Here is a 17475-nt window from a genome sequence, read left to right on the forward strand (position 1 = left end):
TAACTTGTTCAGCATGCTCACTGTCATCTTGGCTAATGACATAAGTGCAGGAACGTGACTCGCATGAAACAAAAAAATGAACTTCCAAGCTTAATATGACATTCAATTTTTTCCTTTGAAATATTTAGTCATGTTGCTGACCTACCTTGTAAAATAAATTACATTACAGCTATTTTGTAAAAGAAAGGAGTGTCTATAAAAGCAAATTTTAATCAAATAAACTGAATTGCACAACCTGTCTGTTTTGCTTTTCCATTTCCATTCTTGAGAATTTGAGCAAATTTGCTGGAATGGTGAAAGCTGAGGTAAGAAAGCATAATACAGAAGCTGTAGGAAGAGTAATGCAATCCGTTGGAAGTACTTAGTAGCAAGACGTTACTCAATAGCGAGACGAAAATTTTATGTCAGTAAAAAAAGAAAAAACAAAAACTTCCGACTCACTTCTGCTAAATCGATGAAAGAAAGACACCCTACTACTGAAAAAAAAAAAAAGTGTTATTTGCTGATGAAAACAAATATAACAGCTTCGGATCAAATGGACGAGTGCTGGTGAGGAGAAAACCCAAGGAAGAATTTCGGAAGCAAAACTTAGTATAAAGTGCTAAACAGAGTGAAAGCGGAGTTATGGTATGGGGATCTATGGCACATTCCAGTTTTGGTAATATAGAGTTTGTAGATGGTATTATAGATCAGTATAAGTACCTTAACATCTTAAAGCGAAATTTGGCATCGTCAGGAAAAAAAAATAAACATGAAGTAGTTTTAAATTCTAGGACAATGATCTAAAACATACTATACACAATGTTAGAGCCTAGGTGTTATATAAGTGACCAGAAGTAATTGAGGCACCATCTCAATCACCAGATCTTAATCCTATTGAACATATTTAGCAGGAAAGAGAATCAAAAATTTGAAAACAGAGCATATCTTCGTGGCAGCAACTGAAAGCAGTGATTCAAGAGGAGTGGCAATAAAATAAGTCAAAAAAAAAAAAAAAAAAAAAAACTAAATGAGCCAATGCCCAAAAGATTAAATGATGTGAGTGATCAAATGTACAGGTAATTCCACAAGAAGCAAAAACAATGTTAAGTTTTTGTTATTTTTGGCTGTTGCAAAAAGTGTCCGATTATTTTTGTGGGAATATTTTTCTTCATTAAACAAATAATACTGATTTTTTAATTTAATTTTCATCTTTTAGAAAATGTATTTACGATAAAAAAATTTAATTTATATATAATCAAAATAAAAGCTTTTCTTTTTGTTTTAATTAATTTTAGTTTTTATATTCATTAAAGAATACAAAAATTCAAAGTGTCTGATCGTTTCTGTGAGTCACTGTATGTTCTTCAATAGTCATGCGATAATTGACAAGCAGAGAGTAAAATTATAGTATCTTAAAAAGAAAATAACTTCACAAAAGTGTCACAGAATTTGAGATTACTTAAAACTAAATTCCAATACATATAATTCAATATCAGATATTTTCAATTCACTAAAAATTTAAGAGTGACACTGATCTGAACATAACACATCCCACAGCATTAGATGATCATAAAATTCTTTTTACACAATAAAATTTAAAAAACAGTAATAAATTATACATGTATGTCTTACATATGGAAATTGATATGTTAAAAAAATTTACAAGAATGATTAATTACATGGTCTAAATATCTAATTCTTCATGAAAAAGGCTGAGCAAATATATTTTCCTTTAAAAATTAGGTAATAAATGAAAAACTACCTTAACATATTTTATAAACCCTGATCAGCCTATATAAGATGAGCATACAGAGCGGTAAAGATGCTGAACACTGGTAGTTCGGTCTGAGTTTCGAATCCCGCGAACGGGCTGGCTGCATGGGCGTTTTCGTGGTTTTCCCCATGTGTAACGTGTATACGAGCCAGTTTCCCTTAGAAAGTCCTCCACGAAGGCATCCCTCCCTTTAGACAGATAGCCCTCGTGTGCTTTGCCATAACTGAATAATCCAATCCAATCCATAGAGCATAATTTTCACAAGTGTATTTTAAGAGAAAATATCATGTCACATTTGGGCAACAGTGATATCTGATAACTAAAATAAAGTTTCAAAAAATTTAATCTAATATAAATGAATAATTTAAATTAAAAAAAAATAAATACATATTTTCCAGAAATGAAAAAGAAAAATTTTTATAACTTCCAATTTTACACTAGCAATGAATGGTAGATTAGTAGATTTCAAATTAATTGAAGCAGCATAAAGAGTGATTTAACAGTTTTTTATCCAAATTTAGTGAATTCTACATGTTCAGCTACAAAATAAATTAAGTTGAAATTCAGTTCACGAGGTACAATTAAGTATAACTTTTATTTAAGCATAAAATTAAAAAACTTTCAAACAAATTTAAAAACTGGAATTTGATAAAATATCTGGCTTTATGCTTACCCAAAATTTAGTCAATCTCCTCCTCCAAGAACGAAGTCCACTCTGCCATACTGCATAAAATATTTCATGGTCATAGTTTATGTTGACACCTTCATGGCTGATAGTAAAACTGAAAGCAACAGCAGAGTGAGCTTCTGCCATCTTCAATAAGAGAAGTTACTGCAAATCAGAAGCATAAAACAATTAAAACATAGATATTAAACTAAAAAAGCATACACTTTACATACAGAGAAAAAATAATTCATTGATATGCTAATTCAATTATTTTTTTTAATTTTATGTAATAAACATTTTATTATTTACAATTATTAAAAGAAGTAAAAAAAACATTGTCTCGTATTTAAAAATGAAACTCTTTTTATTCAACTAAGTATCAATTCGCTAAATCTTAAAAATGTACAAACAAATGCATAAAAAATATAACAAATTAAAATGCATTGCTTTTTAAAATAATGGCTGAAATATCACAAGTCCTGGGAAAAGCTTTCAGTAATCTTACAGATCTGTAAGATATGAAGTCTGCAGTGCTTGTTTTATGCAGATGAAAATGTTACTGGATTTGTAACATCAATGAAAAGAATGTAAACATGCACAGATATTTTAACTCTTCATATTTGCAAGAAAACTCCCAAAACACAACATATAAGAGACTAAACTATGATTTAAAATTTTACAGACTATTTTTTATATTGAAGGTTACATAAACATAGATATTATCCATAAAGTTTATATTTAAATATTAGACTCATTTATACCAGGTGTTCAAAAATGACTATGCTCTTTATATCATTAAACAGTAAACTTTTCTTACAACAAATGCAGAATTTCATAAAATGTTTTGTTAGTGTTGTTAGGGTTTGCTAGTATAGAAAAGGGTTCTGAAAAATAAAATATAACTTTTTATATAGTCTTTTCACAGAGTAAATATTTCAACATTGAAATATTCATTACGCTTTAATTAGTTTAAAAAATATTCTGATATTTATATATGAATATAATATATTCAAATTTCAGAGACACATTCTTAATAAACATTTTCCTGAAAAATAAAATACTAGCTACTAAACTGGCTAAGAAAATAAAATACTGGCTATAAATGCTCTTTATCTTAATATTAATTATTAATTTCCAAAACCAGCAGTTTTTGCTTCCTAAATATGATCTTAGAAATTCTAAATTTAAGGCTGTAAAACAAGCATTAAAAAAAATGACCTTACTAATTTCATTCTCAAATAGTTTTTCCCTTAGATATTATCCCCTTATCTATGTTATCTATAAACAAGAGAAGCAATGCCCTTTGATTTGAGAATTTTGTGTCACAGGTAGGCAAAGTATCTTAAGTTATCCAAAAATGAACTTTGCACAATGATAATAAAATCAAACATGAAACATCAAAACTACTTAGATAAGAAATGGCTGTATCCGCATCAGACACTGATGAACAGTGTAAACACTTTAAGTGCAAATAAAAGGCTGCTGATGAGCTAAAACAATCCATTCATAAATCTATATACAGTCAAAAGTCGTTAATTCGGACACCCATAATTCGGAATGATCTATAATCCGGACCTCAAAGCTAAAAACTTTCTGCGCATGTGCCACATCGACAGATGCACATAGGCGTTTACGCGGGCGCGCAAGACCTTTTACCACTGCGCATATGCGTGTACGCAAGCGCAGAATACGTTTTCACATGCGCGTTTTATGTATAACGGAGGGTATAATCTAAAATTATCTAATTATCTATTTCAGTTAATGTTGATGATTGCGTTGTTCCTTAATCTTCGAATTGGATCTGGCTTATTATTTTTTGCAGACTGTAAGAGCAATTTTATAAAAGTAAACTTGAACTTTCGATTATGTCAAATAGAATTTCCCGATTCTGGAGCTTCCAAAGGATCGTACAAAACGAAAGTATGTTTCGATGTCCATCAAACGAAAAGTGGAATTGCTGCAAAAAATGGATAAATACATGAAGAATGTGACAGAGAGGTTAGTGAAGACGAAAAAATTTCGATTGACAAGTTAATCGGTATTCTCGGCACAACGATTAACGGGACTTGAACAGCGGAACTTTGCAACTGAACAAGAAATTGTGTCTGTTTATAGAATTAAAGCGAAAGTATTATCACATAAAACGAAGCAACTTAAAATAACTTACATTGAAAGAAATGTTTAATAAAGTAAACAAATAAATATTAAGCTTTTTTTTGTAAATTTTGATACCCTTTAGATTATAACTGTTCTTTCTTTCATAAATTAAGGTTTCATATTTTTAATTTTAGAATTTCTGCATGCCATCTTACGAGATTTAAACTGATGATCTATAATCCGGAAAAATCGATAATCCGGAATCGCCGAAGTCCCGACGAGTCCGGATTAACGACTTTTGACTGTAACCAAAATTTTTTACAATAACAGTACTTTCTTTACATTATACAAGGAAATAAAAACAGAACTCAAAGCTTGTTACAAGTCTAATTTTTTTTTTTTTTTTTTTTTAACTAAAGAATTAATTATAACTTAATTTTAACATCTAAAAGAAAAAAAGAAGGAGAGAAAGAAATTGAGTTTTTCCTATCAACAGCATTCAATAAACCTTACAGATTCATAATAATCTTAACTCATAATAACCTTAATAATTCATAAACAAATTTATAATAGCCTTAATAAACAAAGTATAGATAAAAATGAACTGTTAATAGCAATGTCATAAACACTGCTTTGAAATATGAAATGCAATCAACTTTGTTTTCTGAAACTGTACTAAAATTACAGTTTAATCAAAGAATTTTTTTCAATAAATTTAAAATTATAAGATTGATTAGATTAATTTTCCCTCAGATTTGCTAGGCTTGAACCAAAAAGAGCTAAGGAAACGTGAAGAAACAAATGAAAAAATACAACTTATTTATTATTCTGGGCATATACAGTCAAACGTCGTTAATTCGGACACCCATAATCCGGAATGATCTATAATCCGGACCTCAAAGCTACAAACTTTCTGCGCATTCATCGCGTTGACGCGCAAGACCTTTACGCCTGCGAATTCGCGTGCGCAAAATACGTTTACGAATGCGCGTTTAATGTATAACGGACGGGATAAGCTAAGCTAAAATTATCTAATTATCTATTTCAGTTAATGTTGCAGATTGCATTGTTCCTTAATCTTCAAATTGGATCCGGCTTATTATTTTTTGCAGACTGTTAGAGCAATTTTATAAAAGTAAGCTTGAACTTTCGATTATTTCAAATAGAATTTCCGATATATATTTACTAATATGTAAAGGATATACACAGCGAAAGTATCTAGCGCAATGAACGGGAAGTTGATCTGTCCTTATCTTAAGGGTCCTTACCTTATCTGTCCTTATCACTATCCTTATCTTAAGGGCAGATGTTTTTATTTTATTTGGCTTATAATTGCTTACTAAATGTGGTATTTCCTCTCGATGTACTCCATCTTTGATATGATTTAAATCAAATGCGTCGTCATTATAATTAACTTCCGATAGCGAAGAAGAAAGTAACAGAGATTATTGAAAACGAAAAAATTTCGATTGACAAATTAGTCGGTATTCTCGACACAGCAATTATAGGACTTGAACAGCGGAACTTTGGAATTGAACAAGAAATTATGTCTGTTTATAGATTTAAAGAGAAAGTATTATCACATAAAACGAAGCAACTTAAACAACTTACATTGAAATAAATGTTTAATAAAGTAAACAAATAAGTATTAAGTAGTCGCCAAGGGCCGGTTATCTGAAAACTGCCCATAATACACATACACCTTTTGCTTTTTAAAAAAAAAATATTGTAATTACATACTGAATTTTTTTAATGAATTGTAGTTCCTGCACATCTTTATATCTGTTTTTAACAAACTATGCTACTGCATTCAAGATCCACTAATTTATTTACTCTAGGTTTTCATAAACTTTGAGGTATAGCTCAGAAATCAAAATAATATACTTTAAACAACCACATAATTCTCTACAAAGGTTTATTCAAGTTTTTATAAGTAAATGAATTTTTCTAGCAAAAAAATCTTAACATCTGTGTTTATGGAATTAAAAAATGTGATATGTTATACAAGTAATATTGGTATAACATATCACATTTTTTAATTCCATAAACACAGATGTTAAGTAATAAGTAAAGCTCCACAAGAATAAATAATAACCAAGAAATAGCCATGATATTTTCTTTACAGTTACACTGTTTTTTCAAAATAACCAGTGGAAAACAAACAAATTTTGCTTTTTAGTATCATCAGTAAAATACAAATATGAGCAACCTAAGGTTACATGTAATTTTCTTGTTTATCTTGCTACATCATTGCAAGCCCAATATTAAAGGTACACATTAAATTGGCACTAAATCTGACTGGTAAGAAGTCTTAACATAATGTTTGCATGAATGTGACATGTAAAAGTCACTTAACAGTTTTCTGTCAAACTTTCAAGTTTAATCATTATGAAAAATAGTCATTTTTCCCATGTTATCCTTCTGAATTCTAAGCAATCTTAAATACTGGGTCATATATATCGACTTTTCTTTTAGGCTAAGCATGGAGAAACAGATGCCTGAACCACGGCAATAACTACAAAATAAAAAATATATATATCATTTTAAAATGTTTTGAAATTAGGGAAGTTTATGTACCTCAGTTTATCTTTCCTTAATTAAGTTACCACTACTTATTAACTACAGGTGTGTTCCTAGTTTATACAGAAAATAAATTTATACACATTTCCTATGATATATTGCGAAAAGTGCAGAATATTGATACAAAAACGAAGAATTCATCAATTTAAAAATGATGCAATGAAAAATACAAGAATTTTTAACCGTAATTTGTTTACTTAATTAAAATAATGAACTGTCGATTTGTATATCGGATGTATTTCAACATCAAATATGTACTTTTATTTATTTATTTTGGCTTATACAAAACAGAAAAGTATTATGCTATATGATGATCATCAATAAATCATGTTTAAACATTTAGACTAATACCCATTTAAAGCCTGCATGGTTAAAACTTCTAGTGATTTAATTTACATGATGTAACAGTGGATGCACAAAACTGCTTACCAACAGAATAAAACAAAAATCCAAAACTAATCCCAACGAAAACAGCAGTTTACACGATTCACGTGTCTGTACAAAATATAGGGTTGTAACACTGAGCAATGTCAAGAAAATGACCTCGAATCCTTGATCTGCTAGTAAAACATCTACTTCTTTATTCGAATGAACAATCAAGTTAAAAACCACTGGAAATAAACTTTGATATCAGCACATTTCCATTATTCCAATTATTAGGGGACACACAACGATCCAAATCAGCTGAACTTTACGATAGACACACAGAACACTGCGCGAGGGAAGATTGGTTATGGCGCATGCCCGTAGGCGAATCCACCGCTTCCCGTGTTGTAATGATTGTAAACAGCTGTGTTGCAATGGTGGGAAATTCTGATTGGTTCGATTGGGAAGAATTTGGAGGCTCGTTTAAGCGTCACAACTCCTTTTGCAACTATCTCCAAATGATACTCATGAGAGCAACTCCACATAGAAATACTACGGCACCGCCAGTGTTTTTTCACCAATTTTTTTTCAACCAAATTCAAATTTTTTTCAACCAAACCAATTTTTTTTTTCACTCTAGGATTTTCTTGAATCATACGGTAGTAAATTATTACATTACAAATGACCACTATAATTTTTCTGAAAATTAGCATATTTTCTGAAGCTTCGGATAACAAATATATTTACGAGTACTAGATATTTTTATTTTTATATAATACGTGTTCTATTATTTGTCATACTTAAATAATTTTATTAGCTCCTTCCTATGTTTTAACATCTGGACTGACAAAAGTGTTAATTTCTTATTTATTAAGACAGTGTAGAGGAATTGCATTGCAGAGAAAATTTGCTAAATGTCTGGAATATCGGTGGGGAAGGGGGGGTCATTTTTCTAAATTAGAGTATGTAGTCCTGCATTGACAGGCCCAGTGCAATAGCTTCGACTCCTACATTTTCCCGTCCAGTATCCCTTCTTTGTCTCTTCCCACATTCTGCACCTAACTTGGCTCCGGCTCCCGCTTTGTCCATCGTCTGTCAGACAATTATAGAGGCCACTCTTCAGAGTTTTTTTTTTTTTTTTTAAGGGCATTACAACCAAAGAACTTTTCTTTGTTACAATTATTGCATTAAAGAAGGGTAAGGTCACGGCCGGCGCCAAGCATTTAACCGCACAGTAAAATCTCTTCCTGTCCTAAATTCTGGTTGCCCCATGCCTAAGAACTTCTGAACTGCTATCCAGTACCTCCGCTAAGTTCTAAAAATTTTGGTATCCCTAAATTGGATTTCATTCGCAAACCTAAAAAGGCAATGCTAACCGAGGGCGAACTTAAACGTTATCATAATACTTGACCCAAATTTCTACAAACCACTTTAAGTATTCTAAAGGACGAGGCTACATGTCAAGTTTAAATAATCTTATGTAATCATTAATCACTAAACTATCGAAAGCAAAAATTTTACAAGCTGTTTAATTACTGCAAAATTCAAGATCAGTTTTGATAGCTCTTTTATTTTGAACATGAAAACAAACTTTACGTTAACATTTGTTATTTTCAGTGTAAAAAGGGGATATCTAAATGCCCCATGACGGTTCTGAAGATCATTGCACGTGGGAAGTGATGAAGGTCGAACCATGATGAAGATGATGACAAAGGTAACTTTGCTTACGAATTGCAAGATATAGTAGACGACACAAACAGCTGTTTCAGATGATTTAAGGCCTGGAAAGTAACAGTGCGCAACAATAAGAGCAGAAATGAAAATAGCTTATCAGATGTTGGTAGTGTTTTATCTTTATGTATTTTTATTGGAATATAGGTTTCTACTACTGTGATAGTGTCCGGCAGTTTATCCGTAAGTACTTTACATTTGTTACATTCTTACTGCAATCGAGTCCTCCAGAAACTAAATTATTCGCCTTATTTTTCTCTCTCGATTTTCGATCAAAAATATTTGTAAAAAAAAAAAATCTGAAAATTTTCAGATTTTATATTACCACAAAAGGCGCTTCTTTTTTAAATTCTGTGTGTTACGTTTATTTATTAAATATCACGTTCTTCGCACTTAAACTGTAAAATCAGTTCAACAGCAATATCACAAAATAATTTAAAAAGAGCATATCTTTAGAATTTCCGATACACAGTCTCGCGAACTGGAGATAATTCTTTTTTTTTTTTTTTTTCGTACAGTGTTGCCATTGCTCGCTTTGAAATAGTTGAGTTTGTTAATCAAAAATTTGTTTAAGTGTAACAAAATTTGAAACAGATAATAAAACAAATTCCAAATTGGGGTTTCCAGGTGCTCATATTAGAGTGGAAGATTACGTCATTCAGAATTTGATGGCTCTACGTATCGGTGTTTTATCACACTTGGAGAAACATACATTTATGTAGATTCTTCATTATTTAATTTCTTTAAATATAATGCAGGGCTCTAACATTTAACAACGTTAAAAGTTATATACGCCATTTCTAGTGATTCGATGCAAAATGCCAAAACGAAATTAATAGCCCTTCTGGGTTAATATCCTTTGGGCTAAAAAGGAGAGGAATACGCGAATAGCTACAGTAATTATTATTTAGTAATTACCGAAGGTGGTTTTCTAAATATATTAAGAAATAACAGCGGAATTCGTTTTCCATTAATAGTTTTAGATTTCTTTCAAATTTTTTCTACTCCTCTCCTTTTTATTAATACTAAATTAGCAATTTAATATTAAATAATAAATACGCATGTAAGATTTTTATTAAATCTTAAATTAATTCATCTAAATGGAGTTTCCAAAGAGAACGCCCTGCTATGGAAAGGAAAGTAAAAAAAAAAAAGTGAAATATCTATTTTTGAACCAGTGCATACTTGTTAAAATATCCTGACATTTTAAGGCAAAAATCAGATCCGTAAAAAATTATTATGAACTATTTAATGAAGTTAACAGTTATTAGAACATGAGTGACTGAAATTAAGTAGTGAAACGCTTTTATAGTTTTTAAGAAGTTCTGTATGTACAGCATAAATATATTTTAGGAAATAATTATAAGATAATACAGCATATTAAACAGGTTCATTTTAATTGCTTAAAATTTAACGACTTTTGTTCAACATGTATATTTGTACCTGTAAGATGTTTCTTTGCATTTTGAGGAAATGATTGATACGATGTCGTGTTATATGTTCAAGACCATATTACTGTCCTCATTATTACATTTAAGGATGTGATAACCTAGAATGTATCTATAACACATGTAGATATATTCTTCCTTTATAGTAGAGAAATAGAAATTGAACATAATTATTAAAAGTACACTTAAGAAATAACAAGATTCGCAATATAGATACTGTAATGTTAACAGAGATTTGTTAAAATATAATGAGATTTTTGTTTCCTTCATTATTTGTAAAAAACACATAATTAATTAAATAAATAAAAGCAAATTTTACGTAACTGATGCAGCTTTCTCACAGGGCCTGTATATTTGAAACCATTAGGAAACTAACATTATGTGCAAATACAGCGTAGATTTGCCTTGTATTGCGGGCAAACCGGTCCCTCTTCATCAGGAGCAAAGAAATTTGCAAGACTGGAAAGCGGTGGGAGTAACGATCCTATTTATAACCTACTATGCAGTAACGCGAACAAGTTTTTTTTTTTTTTTTTTTTTTTTTTTTTTTTGTCTAAATCTACGCCAAACACAAGGTTGTTTCTTTACCATTTTTAAGTTTCAATACCATTTTTAAGAGTTGTTTCTTTACCATTTTTAAGAAATCAATTGAGTAGTTTGTGATTTCGAGGGCAAACCGGTCCCTCTTCATCAGGAGCAAAAAAATTTGCAAGATTGCAGTAAAGCGAACAATTTTTTTTTTTTTTTTTTTTTTTTTGTCTAAATCCAATACCAAACACAATGTTGTTTCTTTACCATTTTTAAGTTTCACTTTTAGGGCAAGGTCAAGGTATATGAGCAAGGTCAGGGTATATTTTTAAGGCAAGAACTGGTCATCCAATAAACAAAGGCAGTCCCCCCCCGAGCTTGACCAATGGAGCTGAACCCCCCAAAGAATGTCTAAGGATCCTTTTTAGAGATTCTTTGGAACCCCCGAGGACAGACTTGACAGTTACCGTATGGACCCTGCCGACACTGAACCATGGATGTAGAAAGTAATTCTTACCTCCATGGACTGAACGGACCACACACTAAACACACTAAACTCTTTGATTTTAAACTTAAAATTACTTGCTTTTATTAAAATTACTCCAGGGCTCAATTTATAAAATTAGCAGTCCTGGAGCCCTATGGAAGACTGAGAGGAAGGAAAGAAAAAATTAATATATAAAATAGCTAAAAATTTAAATAATTAAGTAATTAAATTTAAATTAGAAATTTAATAAATTATTAGATTAATTTTAAATAGTTAAATAGAAAAAAAAAAGTATCGGACCTTGTCTTATTTGAGACATAGGGTGGAATTACAATTCCAATAAGATACTAAGAAGCAGCTCAGAAGATCTCCGCCCTGATTATACGTATAATGTACTATGCCAAAGGATAGCAGGTACCACACACTCTTTGCTGCGCACCAAGAAAAAAAGATAAAACGATTAAAGATCGATTAAGGAGAATAGTGAAAATTCTAGAAACAGTATGAAGATATGGTAAGAAATTTAACGGGAAAGTGTAACTTTGATAATAAAGAGAGAAGAGTTGAAGCCTTTTGTCATCGCGATATAATTCTAGCCGTTAAGTAGAAATTTTCCCTGAATACAGCATGAGAATAAACATAAGACTTCTCTGTACAAGTGGCAGCAGTGGCTCCGCCGTTTGGACCAAGGACCAAGGCATTAATTATTGTTACGGAGTACCTTTGCAACTTAATGCAATAACCTCTACATCTTCGTTGATGTTACATCATTCAGAAAGTTTACAGGAGCTCTAGCGTGGAACGTGCACAACCAGTGTATCACTTTTAGTTCTTTGAAAAATACAAAATTTACCCGCTGTCATAAATTCATTGCATATACTGGAGCTTTCTTTCCTTAAAATTCTCAACCTCTGTGCAATGCTTGAGAGTGAGGGAAAGACAGGCCTGCATTCAGAAGCTAGAATTAATTTCTAAGGCATGTTTAACTATTAAAATAAAATTTATGATCTAAAATTGTAATTCACTTACATGAAATAAGGGCCGGAGCCCTTTTATTTATGGCTCCGGTGCTCTCCGGCTGAAATAATAATTTGTCTCGAAAACTGGGAAGTACCGGAGCTGGACTCCGGGGCAATTTAAGCTCTGGATTACTCAGTAAATAAAAGTTATATACCAGAAGAAAAAATTTAAAATTTTTCCTGCTCCAACAGCTTTATTATTACCTTTCCAACTACAGCAAAGTTCTGAAATTTAGTTTTTGAAATGTGTTAAGATCAGGAAAGTTAGAATAATTTATCCAGTCTTACTTCCCTGTGTGTAACTTGTGTTTTCGAAATTTGAAATGACGCAGTAGTAAAAAAGTAGTAAACGTAAACTCCTCTGTAAAAGTATTCAAGCAAAAGCGAATCTGGTGCTGCGCATTTCACGCATAACTAATCAAGTGAAAAAGGAGTCATTCTTTGTAGCTAAAGGTGCCCACAAAACGTTCTCGACTTAGCCCTGACCTTCAGTTTTTCTCCTTCTCCTTCGGAACACAAATGAAATGTAAAGGAAACACTGCCTCCTCACTCTATTTCACTATCTCTCAGAACTAGACGAAACAAGTTCTATTTCTGCTTGCAAAATTCCGAAGAATTCCCGAAATTCTTTTTATACAGGGCTAGCTAACAGATAGCAGGAAAAGGACAGAATTTCGAGATTATCAGCGCTTATTTAGAGGAACAAACAATGATTTACCACCTTAAAAAGGATTCTTAATGTCCTAAATACCGTTTGTTTTCCTTATTTTTTAATTTTCAAACTCGATTTTAAAAATTTGTCAAGTACTTTACTTAACTTACATCTTCCTTAGGAAATTTTTACCCCAAAGAGGCATCTTGCCCAGAAGGGCTATTGATTTCGTTTTGATATTTTGATATTGATTTTTTTGGCCAAGCTCGGGGGGAGACTGATGTTACTTTTTTTATCAATATCAAAATCGTTTTGATATTTTGATATTTCGTTTTGAGATTGATTTCGTTTTGATATATAAAACGACGTTTCACTTTTCAAATTGTTGCCACCAAAGATTAGAGCCCTGCATTATATTTAAAGAAATTAAGTAATGAAGAGTCTGCATGAATGCATGTATGTTTCTCGCACTGTGAAAAAACAACGGTACCTAGAGACATCAAATTTTGGATAACGTAGTCCTCCATTCGAATATGAGCATCTGGAACCACAAATTTGAAATTTGGAATTTCTTTTATTATCTATTTCATATTTTGTGAAACTGTATCTTATTTTCGATTAATAAATTCAATAATGATTTCAAAGCGAGCAATGGCAAAACTGTACGTGGAAAAAAAAAAAAAAAAAAAAAATTCCCATCTCCAACACGCTAGACTGTGTATCGGAAATTCTAAAGATATGATCTTTTTAAATTATTCTGTGATATTGCTGTTGAATTGAATTTTATGGCTTAAGTGCGAAGAACGTGATATCTGATAAATAAAGGTGTAGAGGCATCAGGATTTTTTTTGGGGGGAAGCAGGCAAGATGAATAATGTGCAACGCCTTCGCCGGGAATCGAATCACAGACCTCTGGAATACCGGCCCAGTGTGCTGACCACTACACCACGAAGGCACGCTAGGAAAGTGGGAGAAACACCTTATAAAGGTAATACACAAAACATTAAAAAAATGCCCCTTTGGGCGTATATGAAATCTGAATGCTTTCAAATCTCAACCCCACCCTCACACACACACACATTAAAAAAAACAACCATGTCTGAGGTAGTAGGCTTTACTGATGTATTAAGGATGCAAGTGGTTTTTAATTTTATATTCTTCCTTTCATCCGTGAAATTATTGTTCGAAAAAATTACAATCAACCTAGTTTAAGTAAATGAAATGAATAAAGAAACTGATCTGTTTAATGTTGTAATGCTAAAAAAATCAAATTGTATCATCTTTTAGTACACGCAAAAGAATGCGAAAATACAAAAAAAGAAAATTATCCAATAATATAAATACCGTTTTTACCTCAATATGTCGAATTAAGTTGCAATTATCAAAAATTACTAAATAGAGATTGGAGTGTAAAATGGATTTTTTCCGCCATTTGCCACAGCAATTACCAATTTAAGTTATTTCACCCTTCATTGATTATAGATTGAAATTTAGAAATGAATGGAGGAAAAGTACAGACGTAATGACCTCAAATTTCTCATTAGGATTTTCCGTACCTGCAACATTGAACTTACGACGTATCCTTAACGGTCAAGGACAACGGCTCAACTGCAAGATGACGAAATGGCGACCTATTGGAATTTAGAACACGATCTGAGAAGAGATAGAAAAAAATTCGGTTACAAAGTGTTTTTATAAAATAAGCTTTCGTTTAAAATTCCTAAAATAATAATGAACTAAAAGAAGAAATATAATTTATCATAGCATTTCATGGAAAAAAGTGAAAAATAATTCTTTTTACAAAATTCATCCACAATTTTATATCACGAATAATAAAAACTCGGGCGCCGTTGGTAAATTTGTAAATCAACGCAATTAGATTGATTAATGGATTTTATTATCTTAGCGCTCACGCTTTTACTATTTGTAATATAAAATTGCAAATGAATTTATAAATGCTCTTGTTTCCATTAAACTGTATGCTAAATAATTGCTCTTTTTTTAATTCTATAATTAGTTTTCAAAATTTAAAAAAAAAGAAAAAAAAAAAAAAAAACTTACTTAATGAAAACACATACTTATTAGTCCAAAGGAGCTTTATGCCTGAAGGACTATTGTTTTCGTTTTGCGATTTTGCGTTGGTTCACTATAAATGTCCGTTTCACTTTTCAAACTGTTACCACCAAATGTTTGAGTTCTGCATTATAGTATTTGAAGAAATTAAATAATGAAAAATCTGCATAAATGTATGTATATTTCTTGCACTGTGATAAAACAACGGTACACAGAGCCATCGAATTTTGAATGACATAATCCTACTGCGAATATGGGCATGTGGAAACCCAAATTTGAAATTTGGAATTTGTTTTACTATCGATTTCATATTTTGTAAAACTGTATTTTTGATTAACAAATTCAAGGATTTCAAAACGAGCAATGGCAACGTTGTACAGAAAAAAAAAAAAAAAAAAATTTTATCTCCAGCGCGCGAGACTCTAAATTCTAAAGATATACTCAATTTAAAACTACTTTACGATATTGTTCTTGAGGTTTAATTGCGAAGAACGTGATATTTAATAAATAAAGGTAACAGACAAAATCTTTAAAAAATGCCTCTTTGGATGTAATTTAAAATCTGAAACCTTTCAAATTTTCTTTTCTCTCTCTCTCTCTTTTTTTTTTTTTTTTTTTTTCATTTTCATCTCAATGACACGTTATCAATCAAAGTAGTCATTTGAAAAATCGTCTTTTAACAACGAAGCACCATTCTTTTATTTTCTGCTACGTCAAATAATTAAAAAAAATCCACTCATTTTGAGGGGGGGTCTGAAAACTTTCAGATTTCACATTACCCTCGAAGGGGCGTTTTTTTTTTTTTTTTTATGTTTTGTGTGTTAACTTTATTCATTAAATACCATGTTCTTCGCAATTAAACCATAAAATTCAGTTCAACAGCAATATCCCAAAATAATTTTAAAATCAGCATATCTTTAGAATTTCCAATACACAGTCTCGCGCGCTGGAGATGAATTTTTTTTTCCAGTACAGTGTTGCCATTGCTCGCTTTGAAATCCTTGAGTTTGTTAATCAAAAAGTCGTTAAAGTTTTACAAAATATGAAATAAGGAATAAAACAAATTCCAAATTTGAGCTTTCAGATGCCCATATTCATGTGGAAATGTACGTTATTCAAAATTTGATGGTTTTAGGTACTGTTGATTTATCACAATGCGAGAAACATGAATGATGATGAAGATTCTTCATTATTTAATTTTTTTAAATATAATACAGTGCTCTAATATTTGGTGGCAACAATTTGAAAAGTGAAATCATCGCATAGTTATAGTGAATCAACGCAAAATGCCAAAATGAAATTAATAGTCCTTCTGGGCTAATTGTCCCTTTGGACAAAAAAAAGAAAAGAAAAACTGAAAGTTTTTTTCAGGTTTTATATTATGCTCAAAAGGGCGTAATATAAAACGTTTATTTTTTAATATTTTGTGTGTTACCTAAGTAAAACATGGTGGTAATACTTGGTGGCAACAGTTTGAAAAGTGAATCAATGCAGAAAGTGAAACGACGCAAAATGTCGTTTTGAAACTAATAGACCTTTAACAGAACTTACTCTAAAATCTCACATAAACCTCATTTAGGAATCTCTTTTCCGCTCTATCCGATGGTGCAAACAGGTTCTGAGAGCTTTAGTTTGTTTATTAAACGAAGATATGTGTGAAAAATTGTTTTGACATAAAATTTTAAAAAATCGAATCCAAATTTTGAAAATCTCGCTTCACTGCATTGCATTTTCATCCAAAAAGAGCGTTTATATAAAATTTGAGAGTAATAGCTTACCAGGATGTGTTTTAAAAATCGATAACAAACTTCTGACTATAGTTTCAAACACCATGGTGAGACAAATAAAAGTTTATTAAAATCCGTTTTTAGGTGTAACGGGCCTATGAATAGGTTCAAAATATGCGTCATTAATGATTTAAAAAAACCTTTTAAGTCACAATTTTAATACAATGCACAGACAGATAATTTTTTTTTCTATGTGTGACTAAAAATTAAAAAAATCAAATTGCTATACTAATGATGAATTTTAAATCAAAATTATCCTAGAGAAATCCTAAATAAGTTAAATT

At 31.0% G+C, this 17475-nt stretch overlaps 1 protein-coding gene across 3 annotated transcripts in view; it reads right to left on the bottom strand.

Moving 5' to 3' along the window:
• whd (carnitine O-palmitoyltransferase whd) overlaps positions 1-17475 on the bottom strand; it is a 128643-nt gene that overhangs the window by 42225 nt on the left and 68943 nt on the right. For 2 of the 3 annotated variants that reach the window (XM_085820083.1, XM_035353448.2), the window contains exon 2: positions 2430-2588. In XM_085820083.1, coding sequence (XP_085676209.1) covers positions 2430-2570 — 141 coding nt within the window. In that variant the 5' untranslated portion in view covers positions 2571-2588. Of the gene's footprint in view, positions 1-2429; positions 2589-7529; positions 7855-17475 lie in introns of those variants that run through there. The other variant, XM_035353447.2, reaches the window with a different exon arrangement.

The sequence above is a fragment of the Stegodyphus dumicola genome, chromosome 7 (genome assembly GCF_044657685.1).
Source record: "Stegodyphus dumicola isolate Sdum_Otavi_A_Nest chromosome 7, ASM4465768v1".
Lineage (NCBI taxonomy): Eukaryota > Metazoa > Arthropoda > Arachnida > Araneae > Eresidae > Stegodyphus > Stegodyphus dumicola.